The sequence below is a fragment of the Pleurodeles waltl genome, chromosome 4_2, assembly GCF_031143425.1.
Source record: "Pleurodeles waltl isolate 20211129_DDA chromosome 4_2, aPleWal1.hap1.20221129, whole genome shotgun sequence".
NCBI classification, from domain to species: domain Eukaryota; kingdom Metazoa; phylum Chordata; class Amphibia; order Caudata; family Salamandridae; genus Pleurodeles; species Pleurodeles waltl.
In genome coordinates this window covers 53,013,394-53,034,757 of record NC_090443.1, presented here as the reverse complement: position 1 = coordinate 53,034,757, position 21,364 = coordinate 53,013,394, and the positions used below count along the sequence as shown (strand labels likewise).

Below are 21,364 nucleotides of genomic sequence, written 5' to 3'. Positions count from 1 at the left end.
GGCCACTTAACTTGGCCATCTTGAAAACAAGATGTGCAGAGGCCCCTGGGAGCATTTAGTTGGTCAGGACAGGTGACTGACTTAAGTGACTGCCTCTGATAGGTGGTCACCCTGCAGAGTGACAAGTCCTCCTGTGTAGGAAGCTGGCCTGGTGTGTGGTGTGCACCTATGGTATTTACACCTTGTACCAGGTCTAGGTATCCCCTCTCAGTGACGTGTAGGCAGTGTCTAAGAGCCAGGCTCTCTAAAGGTAGCTGTGGATGAGCATCCAAGGCTTATCTAGGAGAGATGCAAAGCTCATACAATACCACTGTAGTCACACAGCACTTGCACACATTAAAGAAAACACTCAGTTGTACAACAATAAAGGTACTTTTTTTTTGGATCAAAAACCACAAAATACTAGGTAGGTACCCCCACCCTTAGGAGGTAACTAATACACTAAATATATACACTAGCAATCGGAAACAGGCATAGAAAAGATTAGAAAACAGTGCAAATAGTAGTAACCAATAGTGACCCCGGGGGGAGCACAAACCACATGCAAAAAAAATGGAATGCGAACAAGGTACCCCCCACCCCCCACCCCCTCTAGGTAAGTAAAATGTGTAGAGGGGAACTAGAAAACCGCAAAGGTAAGTAACACAGTACCCTCCCCCCCCCCCCCCCCCCCCCCCCCCCCCCCCCCCCCCCCCCCCCAGGAATGCAGGAGTAAAACGTTGGATTTTCCCTAAACCACCCAAAAGGAGGAAAAAGAAAATAAGACAACACCCAGAGAAGACTGCAAGAAAACCAGAGGTGGATTCCTAAAGAAAGAAGACGTGTGGAAAGAGGGGACCAAGTCCAAGAGTCCCAGTAGAATCCAGGAGGAGTAGGAGGGTACTACCCATTCAGCTGTGGATGCAGGAGTTGGTCGACGGTGATGAAGAACAGGTCAGCACTGCAGCCCTGGAACCGGAGAAGAGTTCCTGATGAATGTAGATGGAGTCGGTGCAGGAATTCCACCAACAAGCATTGGCAAAGGCAAACTTAAGGTTAGTGGAAAAGAGGTGCTGCTGGGGACCAGAAAGTCCCAGGAGGACTCAACCCAGGAGGGGGAGTCTAAGGGGACCCTCAGAGTCGAAAAAGCCCACGCAGCACTACAAAAGAGGATCCCATGCTGCAGGAAAACCACACAGGAGGCTGTGCTTTGCAGGATGCAGTGCTGGGAGCTGAAGCTACATATTGCCTAAAGAGTCCTTGGCGGAGATGGAAACAAGCCTTGGTAGTTGCAAGAGACGCGGTGCACGGGGTACTGTCCTGCATAGGAAGGCAAAGGCTTACCTCCATTAAAGTTGGACAGCTGGCAGAGAGGAGCAAGAGTGCTACTCTGGACCACCACCCGTGATGCAGGATCCACGCTGCTCAGCAGGAGAGGGAATCCACGCAACCAGTTGTCACTTGTTTTAGGTGCCTGCGTTTGCAGGGAGAGTGACTCCTTCACTCCAAGGGAGATTCCTTCTTCTTGTGCACTAAATGTGCCCTTCAAAGCAAACCAGTGGCTTGGGGAGATTACCCCTCCCAAGCAAGTCACACCTATTTCCAAAGGGAGAGGGTGTAACCTCCCTCTTCCAAAGGAAATCCTTTGTTCTGACTTTCCGGGCCTGATCAGATGACGCAGCAGGAGGACAGAAACCTGTCTGAAGGGTGGCGGCAGCTGGGCTGCCCACGAAACCCTGTAAGACTGGTGGTAGCAATGCAGGGAGTCCTCTGAGGAGCCCCCAGAGTGCCATGGATTCATACTTGAAACAGTATTGGGATATGATTCCGACATGTTTGATACCAAACATGCCCAGGTTCGGAGTCACCATTATGTAGCTGGACATTGGTAGTGACCTATGTCCGGTACAACGCGTAAAATTGCGTCCCTGCACTCAAAAAGTCCAGAAAAATGAATCTGGAGTTTGTGGGGGCACCTCTGCTAGTGCAGGGTTGCCCTCACACAGGTACCTGCACTCTGCCCTCTGGGCTTAGAGGACCTACCATAGGAGTGACTTATAGTGACCTGTAATGAAAACGGGTGCATTAAAATCACCCCCACCAACATGTTGATCTCGGTCCCCGGGGACCCCATCTCCCAAGGCTGGCCTAATTTATTTTTCCTTTTTTTTTTTTTTCTGGGGGAGGGGGACTGCGCGGCCCCCCCCTCCCAAGGCTGATGTTGGCCCCAGGGACACATTTCCCCGAGCCCTGCCTTATTTTTTGGGGGTAGGAAAGCAGTGTGGACCTCTTCCCTAGGGGCCAAAACTCAGCCCCAGGGACCTATCCCCTGGTGCCCGGGGCATGTGACCTGGGTGCCCCCTCAGGGCACCAAGTCTCAATGTTTGGGGACCATAGGCTTCCAGCCTCCTGCGGGAGCCAGCATGCTCTTACTGAGAGGGAGCTGCTAAATCGTCTCCCTCTCTGTCTTCCTGCCTGCATCTTTGCAGGCAGGGAGACACTGGAAACCTCTGCTTACAGAGAGGGAGAGGTGTTTGACAGCTCTCCCTTGCTGTGAGCAGAGTGTTTTCTGTGACTTGGCAGTAGCTATCAAAGCTGCAGCCAAGCCACAGGAGACAGCTATTTCCCGGTGGTGGGTACCCTGGGACAAAGCAGTTGACATTTTTAGTGGGGCTTAGATGAAGCAGAGTTCCAAGATGGCTACCGACATTTCCTGGTTTGAAGTGTTGGCAGCCAGTCAGAGCTGTGCATTTCCCTGCTCGAGCGCGTCTTTTTTTGCAAATCGTTGTGCAGGATATGCGGCCCCCAGATATACACATTTTCCCTTTACTATCTCCAAAACTACTGAACGGATTTACACCAAATAAGTGAAAATGTAATCTGAGTACCGAAAGCTAGCTTTCTGCCAAATTCGGTGCAATTCCTTCCAGTGGTTCGGGATGTAGTTGTGTCTAAATGTCCTTTGGGAATTAACATAGGAAATTAAACTTTTTTGACACCTCTCCATTTCCTCCACCCCCGCTTGACGGACCACCCCAAAACTTGCTGTGCACAACAAGAATCACCGGCAAACATTTTCTGGGAAAATTTTGTGAAGATTCGTCAAACAATTCTAAAGATATAGGCAAATCAAAAAACGCCTTTTCTATGGAAACATGGTCGTAACTAGAACTACCTAGTGGTGATCTTTTTTCTTTTTTTTTCTTTTTTGTGTGTGTGTTATTTATAGATACACATACTGTGCATGCTCCCGTCATCCAGTGTTAGGCATGGACGTGTTCAAGTTGTTTTTCTTTGAAGAACTCTTTTGAGTCACAAGATATAGGGCCTGATTACAACTTTGGATGAGGTGTTAATCCGTCCCAAATGTGACGATATACCACCAGTCGTATTACGAGTTCCATAGGATATAATGGACTTGTAATACGGCTGGTGGTATATCCGTCACTTTTGGGATGGATTAACACCTCCTCCAAAGTTGTAATCAGACCCATAGTGACTTCACCCATGACTGGCAATGCACTTTGGCACTGGCTCGATTGTTTTTTCTTTGCCATCGGGTCAGATATGTTCCTTCGAGCTCTGGGTCAACGCCACGTTTTTTAATATTCTCGCAAGGCCCATTTGGTTACCTCTGACTTGTACGTTGAATAAGCAGTGTATCTAATGTCTGCTCTAAACACCGGGTCGCCTCTGCTTCTGTTCCGTGGTAGAATACTCATATTCCATTCAGATACTTCCTGAAGTATTAAGAGCAGTACTTGAGGACAGACCTACATCAGGTGGGCAGCCTCTGTTTCCGAACACAAAGAGACCGCCTGCTCTTCATGGCTCGCCTTCAGAAACAAAAAGACTCTAAGGTGCCATCTTCATCATGTCAGAATCAACATCGCACCACCAAATGGAAAGACACCCCTGATCTGTTCTGAGGTTGAGCAGCAGCTGGATGATCCAAACGCAGAGGGTCCGATATCGGAGTTGGAGGAGAAGGAGGACTCAGATGTGGATGAATCTCCACCCGCACAAAGTCCATCTACAAAAGCAGCCACTGTGAGTACCTCCCTTTGAGCCTCTACACTTGTGCCAATTACAGTTTGTCTTGGAAGGTAGTTTTACTAGTAACCATCACTTCCTTCAGAGGTGTCAGTGAGCTACAAGTTCTCAACCTCGAAAAACCCGTCTTCCAAGACCACTCAGACAAGATAGTCCTCGAGACAAACCCCAAGTTCATTCTTATGGTGTTATCTACCTTTTACCTAAATTAAACAATAGAACTACCAGTGTTCTCCCCACAGCCAGAGTCTGCAGCGGAACAAGCTGTTCATACTCTGGATATCAAAGAGCACTAGTGTATTGGTAGGATTAAGCCTTTCCAAAACAGCTCTTTGTTTCTTGATCAAAACTACATAAAGGCCGTCTTCGCTCTAAATCTAGCACGCTGGAGAGTCAAATGTACACACATCTGTTACCCCAAAGCTAAAAGACCTTTGCCTGTCTTAAACACCCAACACACACCACGTAAAAAAGGAGGGCTTCTGTCTTTCCAAGGCAATACCCCTATAGCTAAAATCTGTAAAGTAGCTACCTGGTCCACTCTGCACACATTCACTAAACATTATGGTGTAGATGTTTTAGCTCGCGATCAAGCTAGAGTTGGCTAGGCTGACTTATGTACGTTTTTTCAGTTGTGTGCAAAATCCTCAGGCTAAGCCACCCCATACAGGAGGACTGTTTTACAGTCTAAGGACAGCATGCGTATCTACAGCTACTCATGCCACAAACGCAAAATGTTGCCCTGTAAGCATCTGTTCAAGTTATGTAGTGCTGTAGATTCATATGCATCCACTGTCCTTCCTGGAGGTCATCTTTTCTCTGTCTTTCTGCTCCATCTATGTCCTCTCCATTTGGATGAAAAAACAATCCTAACAATGGAGCCGATGCCCATGCGCATTAGCAATCTTGGCCGGAATCACCAAACCTTGTGACTCGAAAGACTTCTTCAAAAAAAAAAACTGACAGCAACGCAAGTCTAACACTAAATTGCAGGAGTATGCACATGTGAATCTACAGCACTACAGGCCACAAACAGATCCTTACAGGGAAGATTTTCATGAACATTCTTCTTTAATAGGGTCAGGAGGGCATAGGTAAGGGCAGACCTTTTCCACATCCTCTTGCTGTGCTAATTCCTAAATGGTGCCAACCAGAAACGCCCCAGAAAGTTATTGAAAATCCCCAACCCAACAATGGCTTAAAGTTCTAGCTTCATGCATTACTTTGCAGAAACAACAAGCTTTCTCCGTACAGAAACCAGAGCAAGAAAATGAAACTGTGACTTTCCCAGTAAAAAACACTATCAACCGTGAGCAAGCTTAACATCCACAAGTGAATGTTTCTAAAGAATAAATGGTGTGACACAACCGGTCCTACTTTTTAGTAGCCTCATTATACAACACAATATGTTTTCATATGAATGTAATGATGTTTTCTGTGAAAAATCAGTTAATGTACAAGAAAACTGTTAGAGCCAATAGCAAGAAAAAAGAACTGAAGAGGGCAATGGTTAGTTTGGTAACACATTGGTGTGGGGTATTTGGGGACGGAGGTGGTCAAAGGGCTGCCTTAAAGTTACTGTTATTGTTTTTGTCTTGCAATGGCTGCATGCCAGTGAGATTGAGACATTTCTTTTATTGCTTTTTCTCTTTTAAAGAGAGACATTTCACGTTAATGAAGCTGTTGTCTTATTTTTTTGTTGTTGTGTCAAACTTATTTTTATTAGTTTGAAGTTGAGTACAGGCATTACGTCTGCTATAAAAGTATACAGTGTTTAACAAGACAGATATTCTCATCCCCATTGTCACATATTGAATTTTCCAACCATTTTCAGAAAGTGATAATAGCAAAGAAAAAAAGGACATACAACAAATAACATCTTCAAACATAATATGCATCTTGGGAGACAAGAATAGTCAAAATCCGGAGTATGACACAGCAAGGGCTGAATATGTGACCATGAAGTGGGGTCCATTGGTGAACTCCAAAGGCGAGCACGCCATTGAGTAATCTGGAGCTTCTTTCTTTCTTTTTCCAGGCTGCCGCTATCTCCATTTTAGCAGCAACCAAGCGTTTGATGCTGGGGACTCATCTCTTAGTCCCAAGAGGATGCAGCTCATTCTATTATGAATGGGGTACCCCAGTGTATCTTTAATGTGAGCTAAAATTTAATTCCAAAAAGGGCGAATCGTGGTACAGTCCCACCATATCTGGCTAAAATCGCCCTGTAGTCCACACCGTCTGCAGCAAAGGTCAGATGTAGCTGGGAATATCTTGTTCAATTTGGCAGGGTAAAGGTACCAGTCATACTGGGTTTTATAGTGGGCTTCTCTCAAGGCCATGGACCTATTACATTTTTGTAAGTCTCAATACAATCCATCCCATTGTGTGTCAAGGATGTCTTCCCCCCCAATAAATGCCCCCAGAAGGTAAGATGACGGGGTTGTGTCATGCCCTCTGTAGTAGATAGTAGGGCATAAAGGCGAGTAATAGTCCCCATAGGGGGGCCTGCCCGGCAGACAAATTGTTCAAATTATGTTAAGTCCTGCGTGGCTACAAGTTGGTTCGCTGGTTTAAATGCCCATTGCTGCAGCTGTGTGTAGTGGTAGATTTGCCTGCTTGGGATACCAATTTTCTTTTGCAATTTTCAAATTTTAGTATGTTGTTATGGTGGAAAAAATCTGCTAACGTGAGACAGCCTCCTTCCCTCCATACATCAAATGGCCCTGGCCGAAGGGCTGGGGGGGGGGGAATGCCTGGTTGTAATTTAGCGGTGTTTGCAGTGAAGGAAAGTTTTGTCCAACTCTTTGTTTACATCACTTTGTCCCAGACCTTTAGAGTAGTTTTTATTGGTGTACTAAGATATGCATTGTAGGGGCGGTCTGCCTTTGGCTTCCATAGAAAGTCCCATAAAACCCTCCCCACCATGGCCTGGTCCATGTGTAGCCAGTGGTTATCAGATTCTCTGAGGGACCATTCCATAACAATTCTTAGCAAGGCAGCTTTGTAATAGAACTGGAAATCTGGTAGACCCAAGCCCCTGTTTTTCTTTGGCATTCTTAACATTTTATAAAATAATCTGACTCGCCTTGCTTGCCAGATAAAGTGTACAATAAGGGTGCGCAGAGTCAAGAAAAATGTGCGGTCAATGTCTATTGGGAGGCTTTGAAATAAGTAGAGTATCTTGGGCAGAAGTGTAATTTTTATGGCATTGATCCTCCCCAACCATGTGAGATTGGACAGAGCGCATCGTTTGAAGTCCGCTTTTATGCAGGTCAGCAGCGGGGATAATTTGCCCTAAAGAAATCTGCTATGTTTGGTGTGATTTTAATACCTAGGAATGCTGTTTCTTTCTTTGCCCACTGAAAGGGTGCGGAGGCTGCAAGCATTTACATCTCTGGTAGGGGCATCGTCTGATTCATCATTTAAGACTTTGAGAGGTAAATTTTGAAGCCCGCCACTGCTTCGAAAAGTTGAAGTTCCTCTTGAAAGGAGGAGATCGAGGCACACTTGGTCAGTGTCAAGAGAACATCGTCAGCGAATAGCGAGATCTTTTGCTCTGTTGTCCCAAAGGTGATTCCATGAATGGTGGGTAATACCTGAATATCCGCTGCTAAAGGTTCTACAGTGAGTACAAACAACAATGGGAACAGAAGACATCCCTGTCTCATCCCCCTCGTCAAAGAGAAAGGTTTAGAACTGGTGCAGTTCACCAAAACTCTGGAGAGGGGCGCTGCATAATTGGCCTTAATCATCCCGATGAATTGTTCTCTAAATTCATAAACCCTAAGAGCATGGGTCATAAAGTCCCAATGTACCCGGTTGAATGCCTTTTCGCCATCAAGGCTCAACAAAATGGCCGGGATCTTTTTCTCATGAGAGTTTTCGATTAGATGTATCACCCTATAAATCAGGAAGCAAGTCTTCTAGTCAAGATGTTAGTATCTTCACAGAAAACTTTGAATCCAGGTTCAAAGGGGCTATGGGTCTATAAGAGCTATTGCCATGAAGGTCCTTCACTGGCTTGGGAATGACATAAATGTGTTTGTGGTAGCACCTGAAGTGCCTATGTAGTTGAATAGGGTGGTCAGGTGTGGCGTCAGCTCCGAGCTAAAGGTCTTATAAAATAGTATTGTCAGGCCGTCTGGCCCCAGTGACTTGTGAGGTTTGAGGGAGTTAATTGCCATCTGTACCTCATTCTTTTCAGTGGGTGCCCTCAATCGTTCATTGTGTGCCACCATGATCTTGGGAAGAGTAATATTTCCTAAGTACTCTATTTGGGTGAAATCAGTGGAGGGTGCCGCTCTGTAAAGATCTTGATAAAACTTCCCAAATATGTTTGCCTTCGCCACATCTTAACTGGTCAGTTCATTGGTGGGTTGTCATATATCCCTATATATTCTCTTTCCCATTTCCCCCTTAGCTGTCTGGCTAAGTGCGAACAAACTTTATTCCCTTGCTTGCAAGATGTTCTGTGTAAATGTAGCAACGTAAGTTCAGCTCCGTTTGAGTATATAGCGTTAAGGTTACCTCTTGGAGGGGTAGGGTTAGGTGTGCTTTGTGCGCTTCTTCAGCAGTGAGTAGTTCTGCCTCTACTGAGAGGTGTTCCTTTTTCCTCTGTTTGTTCAGTGCTGCCATCAGGGAGATACATTTGCCTCAGAGCACTGCTTTAAATGCATCCCATGTAATGCTCAGATTGGTGTCTTCAGGGTTGTTAAGCAAGAAATATTCCCTAATGGTGCAGCGTAAGTCATCTCTTGATAACTTATCTCATATCGAGGTTTGAGGTGAAGTACCACCTCGTGGTCTTCGTCCTGATCCCATTCCAATTTAGTATCACATCTACTGGTGCATGATCTGAATGGCTGATACAGTGAATTGCTGCCTTATGGAGATCCTGGACCACCCCCTGACTGGAGATTACATAGTCAATTGGACTATGGCCACGCCCCGACCACCCTCGAAGTAGGTAAAGGAATTCTCGCCTTTTACCAGGATGATGGACAGCTTTCAAAAACGACCCCAATGCGTTTACCGCCGATTCCGGTGGTGCGTTGTTGATGCTCAGAAGCACAAGGACATCTCCACAAAGACGCACTAGTAACAATCACATTGCCAAAGGCACACAAGGTTGCTGGAGACGTTTACCCAGTGGCCCATCACGTACCCTTAGTGTACAATATAAACGGGGCGTATAAAACATGCTAGGTAACGCTTACTGACATACTCGTAGAAAATACTCCGGTTGGGTAGGCCACAATGCTCATTTTACAGAAACTAAACCTCAAAGGAAGCACTTCCAAATATAAATGTAGCAGGTGCCGCAGTTGAAGCTCAGCTTCTGGAAAGGACAAGCCACCCTAACTCTTGGGCTTGGCAAAGATAAAGCAAGGCTGTGCGCTCAGAGATCCCATAGCAGAAAAAGATCTAGAATCCTTCCTGGAGGTGAACTGATGATGTACTGGAGCGTAATCTGTATCTGACTGTGACGCGCGGGTTCTATCTTCCTCTCCTGGAGACACAGAGAAGAAGGTTCGCCCTTTATAAAGCACCTGTAAGCTCCGCCCGCTGAGCCACGCCCGTCCACCCTCGAAGTAGGTAAAGGAATTCCCACCTTTTACCACGATGATGGACAGCTTTCCAAAACGACCCCACTGCGTTTACCGCCGATTCACGTGGTGCGTTGTTGATGCGCAGAAGCACGAGGACATCTCCACAAAGACGCACTAGTAACAATAACATTGCCAAAGGCACACAAGGTTGCTGGAGACGTTTACCCCGTGGCCCATCACGTACCCCTAGTGTACAATATAAACGTAGCAGGTGCCGCAGTTGAAGCTCAGCTTCTGGAAAGGACAAGCCACCCTAACTCTTGGGCTTGGCAAAGATAAAGCACGGCTGTGCGCTCAGAGATCCCATAGCAGAAAAAGATCTAGAATCCTTCCTGGAGGTGAACTGATGACGTACTGGAGCGTAATCTGTATCTGACTGTGACGCGCGGGTTCTATCTTCCTCTCCTGGAGACACAGAGTAGAAGGTTCTCTCTTCATAAAGCACCTGTAAGCTCCGCCCGCTGAGCCACGCCCCGTCCACCCTCGAAGTAGGTAAAGGAATTCCCGCCTTTTACCAGGATGATGGACAGCTTTCCAAAACGACCCCACTGCGTTTACTGCCGATTCACGTGGTGCGTTGTTGATGCGCAGAAGCACGAGGACATCTCCACAAAGACGCACTAGTAACAATAACATTGCCAAAGGCACACAAGGTTGCTGGAGACGTTTACCCCGTGGCCCATCACGTACCCCTAGTGTACAATATAAACGTAGCAGGTGCCGCAGTTGAAGCTCAGCTTCTGGAAAGGACAAGCCACCCTAACTCTTGGGCTTGGCAAAGATAAAGCAAGCCTGTGCGCTCAGAGATCCCATAGCAGGAAAAGATCTAGAACCCTTCCTGGAGGTGAACTGATTATGTACTGGAGCGTAATCTGTATCTGACTGTGACGCGCGGGTTCTATCTTCCTCTGCTGGAGACACAGAGTAGAAGGTTTCTCCCTTTATAAAGCACCTGTAAGCTCCGCCCGCTGAGCCACGCCCCGTCCACCCTCGAAGTAGGTAAAGGAATTCCCGCCTTTTACCAGGATGATGGACAGCTTTCCAAAACGACCCCAATGCGTTTACCGCCGATTCCGGTGGTGCGTTGTTGATGCTCAGAAGCACAAGGACATCTCCACAAAGACGCACTAGTAACAATCACATTGCCAAAGGCACACAAGGTTGCTGGAGACGTTTTTTACCCCGTGGCCCATCACGTACCGTTAGTGTACAATATAAACGGGGCGTATAAAACATGCTAGGTTACGCTTACTGACGTACTCGTAGAAAATACTCCGGTTGGGTAGACCACGATGCTCATTTTACAGAAACTAAACCTCAAAGGAAGCACTTACAAATATAATCGTAGCAGGTGCCGCAGTTGAAGCTCAGCTTCTGGAAAGGACAAGCCACCCTAACTCTTGGGCTTGGCAAAGATAAAGCAAGGCTGTGCGCTCAGAGATCCCATAGCAGAAAAAGATCTAGAATCCATCCTGGAGGTGAACTGATGATGTACTGGAGCGTAATCTGTATCTGACTGAGACGCGCGGGTTCTATCTTCCTCTGCTGGAGACACAGACTAGAAGGTTCTCCCTTTATAAAGCACCTGTAAGCTCCGCCCGCTGTGCCACGCCCCGTCCACCCTCGAAGTAGGTAAAGGAATTCCCGCCTTTTACCAGAATGATGGACAGCTTTCCAAAACGACCCCAATGCGTTTACCGCCGATTCCGGTGGTGCGTTGTTGATGCTCAGAAGCACAAGGACATCTCCACAAAGACGCACTAGTAACAATCACATTGCCAAAGGCACACAAGGTTGCTGGAGACGTTTACCCCGTGGCCCATCACGTACCCTTAGTGTACAATATAAACGGGGCGTATAAAACATGCTAGGTAACGCTTACTGACATACTCGTAGAAAATACTCCGGTTGGGTAGGCCACGATGCTCATTTTACAGAAACTAAACCAATAACAATAAAATACACACACACTCTTTTAAACCTGTCTGACTAAGTATTTTTTACCCATGATTCTAATTATGTATTGTATGTGCATATGTGTGTGTATTCATGTGTGTGTGTGTATAAATATATATATATATGTGTATGTATGTGTATATGTTGTTTCTGTGCCTGGCATGTTTGTGGATCATTGCATGGCTCCTGTTTTTTTTTTTTGGGTTGTTATACTAGATATCTATGAATTTCTGCTCTCTTTTATCACACTTATCTACTCATCACTCTTATGTCATGTCTCTATCAAACTATCCTCCATTCTCACTCGGACTCATCCCAAATCTCTTCGACCACTTTCATCTCCTAAATATCTCTGCCTAAGCTCTTCCCTCCACCTCCACATCTAACTCACCAAACCTCACTCTACCTCTGTGACCCCCCACACAACCCTACTAAATTTTCCTGCATTCATCTCACCCTGCTACTATGCTCTCCCTAACCCTTCCACATCCTCTTTCCCCTCCGCTCCCCTTTTATTCATCTCAAACCTTTGGATTGAGTAAATGAAGGATAAACTCCCAATTAACACTTCTGTATTTCTTTCCTCCTCCACCCCTCCATTACTCCAGTCAATCTAACTAACAAACTCTCATATCCGCAACTCAAATTAACTCATAATAATACTAAAACTGTACTCCTTATTAAATCATACTAATCCATCACTAATTCTTGTTGGGTACCGGAGTAGCGTGCTACTCATCGAAAAGCGCTTCGACGCCTCGTCAGGGGTAGTAAGCGCTATATAAATACGATTACAATTACAATATGAGTGTGCAAAAAGAATGTGTAGTCTTTATCGTTGAGGTGAAGTATCCCCCAAGTGTTCACCAGTCCTGTCTCCTGTATTGCTGTTTTAGTGCGTGGGAGAAATTGCCCCTTGGTGAACGATGAGGGTGTGTGCTGTCATGGGTCGCGTGCCAAGTGAGGTTAAAATCTCCCAGCATAAACACATCCCTCTCTGCAAAGGCACCCAGTATTTTCAAGGTCCCATGGAGGAATTGTTCTTGGTTAGTGTTGGGGACTTAAAATGACAAAGCGCCCTTCTTCATCTGTCTGATGACTGGTGTGTTAGAATTGTAAAGCTTAATGAAACCTTAGTTCAACCCCATTATGTATAGTTGTGGTTGATGATTTAGAAGTTTGTGGGTATTGTTTGTTTGATTGAGCCTGTGATCCTTCGTCCGTGTAAGGTGGGTCTCCTGCAGCACTACTACATCATAGTGTTGGTCTGTTAAGTATTTCCACATTTTATGGCATTTCACTTGCAAATTTTGCCCTTGAATGTTCCATCTAATTAGCGTCACTACCATAATGATTTCAGGGGATCATTATTGTCTGTGATATTATTAAGAGTGCAGACCAGCTCTCACCCCTCCCTGCCCTCTGGTCCTTCCCCTGCAGACCAGTAAAAATACAGAAGAGACTCATTCTCCTCCTACCCTCCCCACTGTCATCTGCTTCATACTCTTTGTTAGCCATATCTGGCCTCCCAAACCCTGGTGAAAAACAAACCTTAAACCATGTAGGAACAACATGTTTAGAACTATGAAATCTCAATGGGATTGCTAGCAACCGCTTGATCTACGGCTTAAAACTGCTTATGTTGCTTTGTAATCTTGTGGTTTTGGGATCTACCATAGGGATAAATTAGGTGATAGCTACATGTGCAATAACTCAAACTATTGTGTAGGAGGCACAACTAGATGCATCTCCTTGATTAGTTCAGCATGCTCTGCTATCCAGTATAGCAAAAACTCTGTTCTTTGAGGAAGGGGGTCCACTGCATCAGAATAGTTTGAGGGTGACAGTATCTATGCTGTGCTGGCAGAATGCCAGAGACAACCAAAACTCAGGCTTCATTCAAAAATCAAATAATCATCCAATTAACATGGAATATCTTTCCCGGACGTTTCGTTGTTTTTTTTTTTTTTTTTCTAGCCTTTGGGCTGTTGGATTTCTGGAAAACTTCCCACCAGTTACTTTGTTTTTTCCCTTTTTCAGATCTTTCACCAAATTCCCCTGGTTGCTAGGTGACCCTCAGCACAAGATAGGCAAAGAGAGTGAGTTTCCCAACTATTTGGGAATTTATGGGAAAGTGATATTGTGAGGAAATGCTATTTATTATATGGTGTGGTTGTGCGACCACACTATATAATAAACTCACAAGCCTGTCTTGAGTCCAGTCAAGATCATTTGTAAAACCTTAGCTTAGCCCTGGGAAGCTGTGGCATTGAGCAACCAGCCTTTAACAAAGGAACTAGTTCAAAACATTTAGCAGTGACAAAACAATTCAATAAGAAACACAACACAAAATAAATCTGACACGAATTTATAAAAATAGTTCTTATGTTAATGAATTTTTAGACACCGCAGTGAACACAATCCACCATAGTTCTGGGGCTACTAATGTTTCAGCAAATCATAAATTACTTATTTTCCATAAAGATGCAAATTAACATGGGCATCTACCACGGTTAGCGGTTATATTGAGTTTTTTGTACAGTTGTGTTCGGCTACTTCGGCTTGCTTTGGGTGACCAACTCAAGCAGAAAGCGAGTAAGTGGGGCCTGCAAGGCTTAGTTGGACCTTGTAGTCAAAGCAATCTCCAATCCAGTTTCAGACAAACTACTATAGACTTCAATGGAGTGGTCCTGATAGAAGGGACACTGGATGCTGACCAGGTCTGAGGGTTGAATGGGAGGTGGGGGGATTGGGGAATTCTTCCTCATGCCACCTATCTGTGCACGAACACGGTGGGATGACTTTGGTCACAGAGGTCGATGTCCCTCGAAGTCAAGCCAAAATCAATTGTCACTGGTCTGCTGGTTTACGATCACAGCAAAACCAGTGGTTCCCTTTAACTGTGGCTAGTGTTAGTCTTGGGCGACCAAACTCCACTTTGACGACTCAGAGTTGCAGCAGAATCTGGTGCAAAGTTTGAGTGATGGGGGTCAGACTCCCAGGCTGCACTTCGGTGGTCAGCAGCAAGCAAGCAATTGTGGATACCAGCTTTGCCAAGGTGGGTTGTGTAGCTTTTGTGGCATTGGAGCTGTATCAGGAAGTAATCCAGCTGACCACCCAGAGTTCACCTCTTCTTTCTGGGGCTCAGTAGCAACTTTTCCTCGAGCAGGACACCACACAGTCCTTTCTTTGCTAGCCTAGGAGCAGCAGGTGTAGTCCAGGCTTTGGTACAGCCTCTCTTCCCCAAGTTCAGGGAACAGCAGGGCAGTCCTTCTTTGGTCCTCTCTCCAGTGCAGACATGAACTGAGGTCTGGGTCCCAGGGGTGTCATTTTATGCCCACAGTGGATGAAGTGACTACTAGACAATGGGCTACCATGTGCTCTTATGCCTAAAGATGACTTCCTGCAACATGTGGCATCTAGCTAGCCTAAAATACAGTATTTTGTCCACTCTCAAGATAGCAGAACCCTTCTCTTGGTGCGTGGAGAGGAGTAGCCCACACTAGAGACTTGGCTACAAGCCTAGGGGAAAATCTGTTGAGCAACTATTTTCCCATGTCTGTCCCTGACGCTAACCTGTGAACCAAAACAAAAGAGCAGCCTGTTTCCAACATTTGTTAATCAAAGTCGACTTTCCATTTGATGTGTGCCTTTTGGGCTGGCACTCTCTGTGGTTTTCTGCTAGTGTGAGGTAGCACCTCTTCCAACGGCAGGCCTCTATTTTGTCCTTTCTGGGTGCTTTGCTGCTGACAGGAGGGACTATGAGTCCCAGAGACACCCAGGAGACCCACAGTGCCCACAGGGAAGGCAGAGGGGCTGCACTCATCACTCTTAGTGCTTGCCTGCACCCCGGGATGTTTTCAGGAAACGCCTGGTCGAAAAGTGGGCCCGACTTGAGACGGGACAGCAACCCTCCGTCAACCCCAATGTCCCTCTTCTATTTCCTGGTGAAGGATTTATTTATTCCTGTTAGGAAAGCATAAGGCAGCCATTTCTGGAGAGAATGCCCTGCTGAAAGACGCAGATTCACATAAGCTCCCTCGGGTAAGTCTGGTATCTTATTCTTTTTCTCATTAGCGGTGGGGGTCCTTAATGAGGAGATAATGTAGAGTAAGAATTACATCTTCAAGAGCAGGCTGACTGTGAATCTTTTTTTTCATCTTGTAACAATCCTGATACACCAGGCCTGTCACTTGTTAATGTCCCAGTACCTCTGGTAACTATAGTGCCTTTGAGAAAGGAGGTTACACATGGGAAAGCTAATACAGTGCAGGTTCAAGCCAGACTGTATGTGGTGGTTTTAGGAAATGTGCTGCCTCTGAAAGGAAATATGCCGCCTCTGAAAGGAAATATGCCAGAAACATATACACAACTTGAGATGACTCATTAGATAGGATCATATTCTAACCTGGGCCTCCACATTTATAAACAGATCAATATGGTAAGAAGAGAAAGTTGGTTGGGGGGAAAACATGAAAAAGTGGCAGGTGATTATGTTGCGATTTTGTGATATGGGGACTAGCTTTAACTCCAGGTTTAAACACTGCGATCAGGGAGGGTCAGCCTTCATTCTGAGCCACTTCAGTTATGATCCCAGATTTTAAAAAGGACATAAGAATAACTCCCAATGTCTCTTATCGATTTTGTGGTAAAGGTCCCGGGGTGGGTACCCCTTGGACAAATTGTCCTCTTGGGCTGACAAGAATAATATAATATCTGATTTACAGTATGGATTCAGGCCTGGCAAGTCAACCATTGATCGGTGTTCGAATCTGTGTTTGGCAATAAACAAATATACAGTGTTCCGCTTTGAATCTATCCATCTGACTTTCATGGATCTTACCTCAGCATTTTATATGGTGAACAGAAATAAATTGTGGTGTGGATGGGGGTGGATCCGAATATTGTTTGTTTATGTTCTGAGGGACCTTCATGCCAGCACAACAGTGTTGGTTCAGTATACCAGTAACTCTGCTTGTACTCACTGTTTTAAAACTGGTAAAGGGTTTGCCAAGGGCGTATCCTTGCCCTGTTTTTATTTACTGTATATATAAATGGGGTGGAAGAGGTCTTGGTGACCGCTCAGGCAGATTGTCCTCAAATAGGCATGCGTCCGCTTCCAGCCCTGCTTTACGCAGGTGACACTGTTTTGATGGATAGGACCGCAATGGGCTTACAAACCTTATTTGAATACCTTTGTGGCCTTCAGGTATAAGTTGGACTGTCAGTCAGTTTCATCAAATCCTTTGTTATGGTGGTAGATCGTTGCTCAACCAGATGTGAAACGTCTATGGTGAGTAACCAGGCCCTATTGAAGGTAAGGACCTTCCCATATCTGGATGTATTGTTTGACTCAAACTTAAATTGAAAACCCATAATATTAGGAAAGCAAGAGGAGTTTACAAGAGCCAATGCAGCTGTTTTTAGTTTGCATCAAGATTGGTAAGTAGACCGATGAAGACCATTGTGAAGGCTTATTAAGCAAAGTTTATTTCTAAGGCTTCATATGGTTGTGACATCTGAGGATATGCAGATGTCAAACAACTACAGATTATAGAAAACAATTTTGTAAGACGCTTGCTACGTGTCCGAGACTTTGGGGTTTTTACAGTCAGGACATAAAAGAATATATATCCTACCTTCCAATATACAGCACATTGACTTAGGGCTTGATAGGCCTACCTTTGAGGTGACTTAAATATATTAACACAGGTGGTCTGGACTTTGTCATTAGTTTAAATTGCTTCGTAGTTTAAAACTGCTCTGCCAGTCTCCAGTGACCGGCTGGGAGAAATGTTTTACTTTGTCACACTCTGGGTGGCACAATAAGGGCTGCAGCTCCTGAGGGACACTTGAACTTAAAGGCCCTGGGTACCCTTTGTATCATATATGAAGGACGTATAAGTAAGTTAATTTATGCCAATTATATATTACCCAATAAAACATATATGTTTGAGGGTCGTCGCACTGCCTCTGAGGTCTGATTAGCAGGCCTCAATGCACTCTCTGATTTGAAAAGCCAGCAGCATCAGTCCAAAACTTTGGGAGTTTGTATCTTGCAAATACAGGCATTTTCTTACAGATACAAGATACTATTAAGGCCATCATTGCAAATGGATAATCTACATCACTCATTGCTTTACTTTGCATGGAGCCCATGTTCCTGTTGATGCTAGTAGACACTAAAGACCAGTGTGATGTTGTGCCATATTGAAGGTATGTGTATTTTGGAGGTATATGACTCCATGGAGTACCTTGCATGCATTCTGCTTATGCTTCCTTCTGGAGAGATGCAAAGTTTGGCCAGGAAGTTGTGAGTAAGTTAGCTTATGTGCCTTCCTCCTCCTTTTTCAACTCTGCAGTTACTTTACATGCACAATGAGCGTGTGAAAGTGCCCAGACTCATTGCGCTGAAGTTACCTTTAAAGTGACTGTTATTGGTAGTATGGAAGATATTTTCTATTATGAACACTGCCCCCCAGCCATCAGTTAGGACATGCACGCCAGTGGGCTACTTTTGAGTTGAAGGGAACGGTTTATGGCAACTCAGAATATTTAAAAACAACCCCTGACATGTTTTACTCAATTAAAGCTCATGAGATGAGCATTTTTTTATCCCTACAAAAAGGGGCACCCCACATAAGACAAAACCATACACTCAAAAGCTTAGAGAGCTGCTAAATTCATGCAGACCACATTAGTGAACTAAATTATAACAGGGATTTAATAATGAGCCTTAAATTGTAAAATCTTTATTTCCAACTGTGCAGGGTAATCATTTGTTTAAAGACTTTAGGCCATATATAAATGTTGGCAGTAAGTATACTCCATCGCAACAACGACCGAGCATGCATACCGCCAACATGTTGGTCCAGATGCAAAATTTAAAAGCAGGAGAACCATGGTTGACCACGGCAGAGACTACTCTGTCTCTGCCGTGGCCAAACTTCTCTGACGGGCCAACAGATTAAGGGCTGTCAGAGAATCGACTACATAACTGTCTAATTAGGATGGGCAGACCTATAGCAGTGTCTTACTGCCAATCACCAACCAGGCAAACCCTGGTGGTAATGGGCAGTAAAAACCACATAATGCCCCTCTTGCCATGGGAGAGGACTCCCATCATGAGGTGTGCATTTTTTTAATTTTCAAACACAAAGACCAAGTTTGAGTTTTTGTATTTGAAGAAACAAAACTATGGAAACTTTGCAGTATGGCCCCGTAATGTTTGACTGCAGTAGGGCAAAGTTTCATTGCATTCACAAGAACGGCCTTGACGGTGGCTCCTATGAATAGTAGAAATATCTGTCAGCCCGACAGACATTTCTAAATTTGACGGTCAGGACCTCTGTCGGCACCTCCATTGCCCTGGTGGAAAACAGCCCAACTGGCAAAAATTAAATTGTGCCCTTTGTTGGAAAATGACAAAAGGCTATGTCAATCTTCTAGCTTGACATGGACAGAAATTAAACTTACCCAGTGGCAAAAAGTGTTGGTAGAAAAAGTAATCTGATTTCTGCAGATGAAGTGTCACTTCTTTCTCAAATGTGCTACATGAGAAGACCGTACCCTGCCTCCACCTAAAGACTGAGAATTGCTCAGTTTCTAAAGTGGTTTGTGTAATTGATTGAACCTTATAACTGTGTTCTGTGTTTGAGACTAGGCAGCTAATATCTTCTAAAACTTTGTGCTCATCTATGTGGTGTGACGTATAGTGAGCTGGAAGAGGATACCAAGTGAGAATTCCCTAGACCTGTAAGGCACTTGTTAGGTACAACAAAGCCCAGCTTTATTAGCTTGATTGGTTGCAGCATTTATTTGTGCAATCTTAAGATATTGTTAGGCCTCATTAATACAGATTGTCTCTGTCAACAACATATGATAATGGAGTGACAGGCTGTGTTCTATCAGGAATCTACTTTCAGGCTCCAGAAAAATGCCTAAATGGGCCAAGAAAGTCTAGGAAACGAAATTGATTACCTGCCAGTTTTCTCTTCAGAGTCTCCTCCTTTGCACTTTCTTGTTTTCTCCATTGGTGTAATGGGGATACGTTTGCTTTTCAATTCATTAGTTAAACCTCCCATGATGAAAAAGGGAAAGTTAATTATGCACTTTTACTTCAGCAATGGGGGGATCAATCTTCTTTCTTACTAATGTGGGGATATTGTGGAAAGCAGTGCTACTGAGCAGAAAGAGCCCTGTGGTACGTAAAGTGAAATGTGAGGAGGAGGGGAGGCACTGCTAAATGTGAAATTGGTTTACCTTGTAGTAACATGATTAATGTAGGTGGTCTAGATCCATGTGGCATGTTTCAGCATTGTCAGAAACATCCCCTTCTTCTTTTTATTGCATTCTTGTCCTAGTCCATCAACATAATTTACATAGCTTTGCTCTTTGAAAACAATTGTCATGTTGAATTTATTTGCTTAAGTCGAGTCCAGCAAAGAGTCATCAGCTCGTGTCTGCTTCAAGGATTTTTGCCAAAGTTATTCTGCCACTGTTCACTTAGTGACCTTCTGACCATTTTTCTCCTCTTGCAGTCCTCCAGTCATTTGAAGTGGTCTGACGGTTTGTCTCCCCAGTCTGCCTCCCAAAACACTCTTGAGACTCCTGAAGATGAAGCAGCTGTGCCATTGGTGAGTACCAGCCTTTGGCAATTTTAGATGTCTCTAGCCCAGAACCAGAGGGATTGCTCCAAGCTCTGCTAAGCTGTCTCTCGCTCAACTGATGTTTTGACCAAGACGGTTCAGGAACTCATCATTTTCAGTCAGCAGGCTGATTTCTCCATCTTTCAAAAGATTTCAGATAGCAACTTTTACATTCGTAATTAAAACCATTGTAGAATCGCCACAGCCAAGAACTTGTTAAGCCATGTGAATGGTATGGAGCCATAAAAATCACTCACAAGCATTGTTAAGGTAGTAATGCCAGGGCACATGCAGAGGGATTCTTTTGTGCCGAGTACACTGTGTAACACTCCCATAGCTAGTAATGTCTGTGACTTTTTTTGACAAACTAATGTTTTTTTTTTGTTTTTTTTTATACTTGTATTTAATATGTGGTTAATTTAACCTGTCTTCTGCCCCCTCACCACTCTTACAATTCTTACTCTGTTATTTCTGTTCACAGGAGAAAGTTGCTGTCCGTCTGTTTTTAGACACTGAACCCTATAATACCTGCCAGGATCTTGACGGAGATTCTGAAAAAGCAAAGGCCCTGATCCTTAAAGACATGGCTCATTTGCAGGTGAGAGCCGTTTTCCTCTTTGGCCTTTTCTCTTCCCCCTCTTTGCCCAAACGTACATATTTTGGTTGGTCTGTACAATCCTCCGCTTTAGAAGCGCTCACAATGACTTGAGCTCGCTTTCGCCTTGAATGAGCTAAGCAACTAATTATGAGGGGAGAGTCTTTTGTAACATCTCCCTTCTGTGGAGCAGGTTACTAAATCTTTAAATCTGTTCAAAACAATCCCCTATTGTACGCGTCCTCCCCAGCCTTAGTATCTCATAGTTTATTATGCAGTGATATCTTCCCAGCCGCTGGTAAAGGACTCTTCCTGGAAGGGAGGTGTGCAGTCTGTAAATCTGTATAGGATACAAATCGTGCTGAGCAACTTGTAGTTCAGTTAAAGGAAAACAGATTGTAATAATTAAAGCATTAATTCTGATCGAGACGACTAGACGCAAAGTCCTCGCCTTTTAAGTATTCCCCAGGCATCAGACTTTATCGGGAAACTGTTCAGCTAGTAGGCCACTCGCTGCCGCT

The 21,364-nt window shown here is 44.7% G+C and overlaps 1 protein-coding gene across 3 annotated transcripts in view; it reads left to right on the top strand.

Moving 5' to 3' along the window:
• TROAP (trophinin associated protein) overlaps window positions 1–21,364 on the top strand; it is a 155,209-nt gene that overhangs the window by 110,242 nt on the left and 23,603 nt on the right. For all 3 annotated transcript variants that reach the window (XM_069230622.1, XM_069230620.1, XM_069230621.1), the window contains exons 13-14: window positions 20,141–20,236; window positions 20,730–20,846. In XM_069230622.1, coding sequence (XP_069086723.1) covers window positions 20,141–20,236; window positions 20,730–20,846 — 213 coding nt within the window. The remainder of the gene's footprint in view (window positions 1–20,140; window positions 20,237–20,729; window positions 20,847–21,364) is intronic.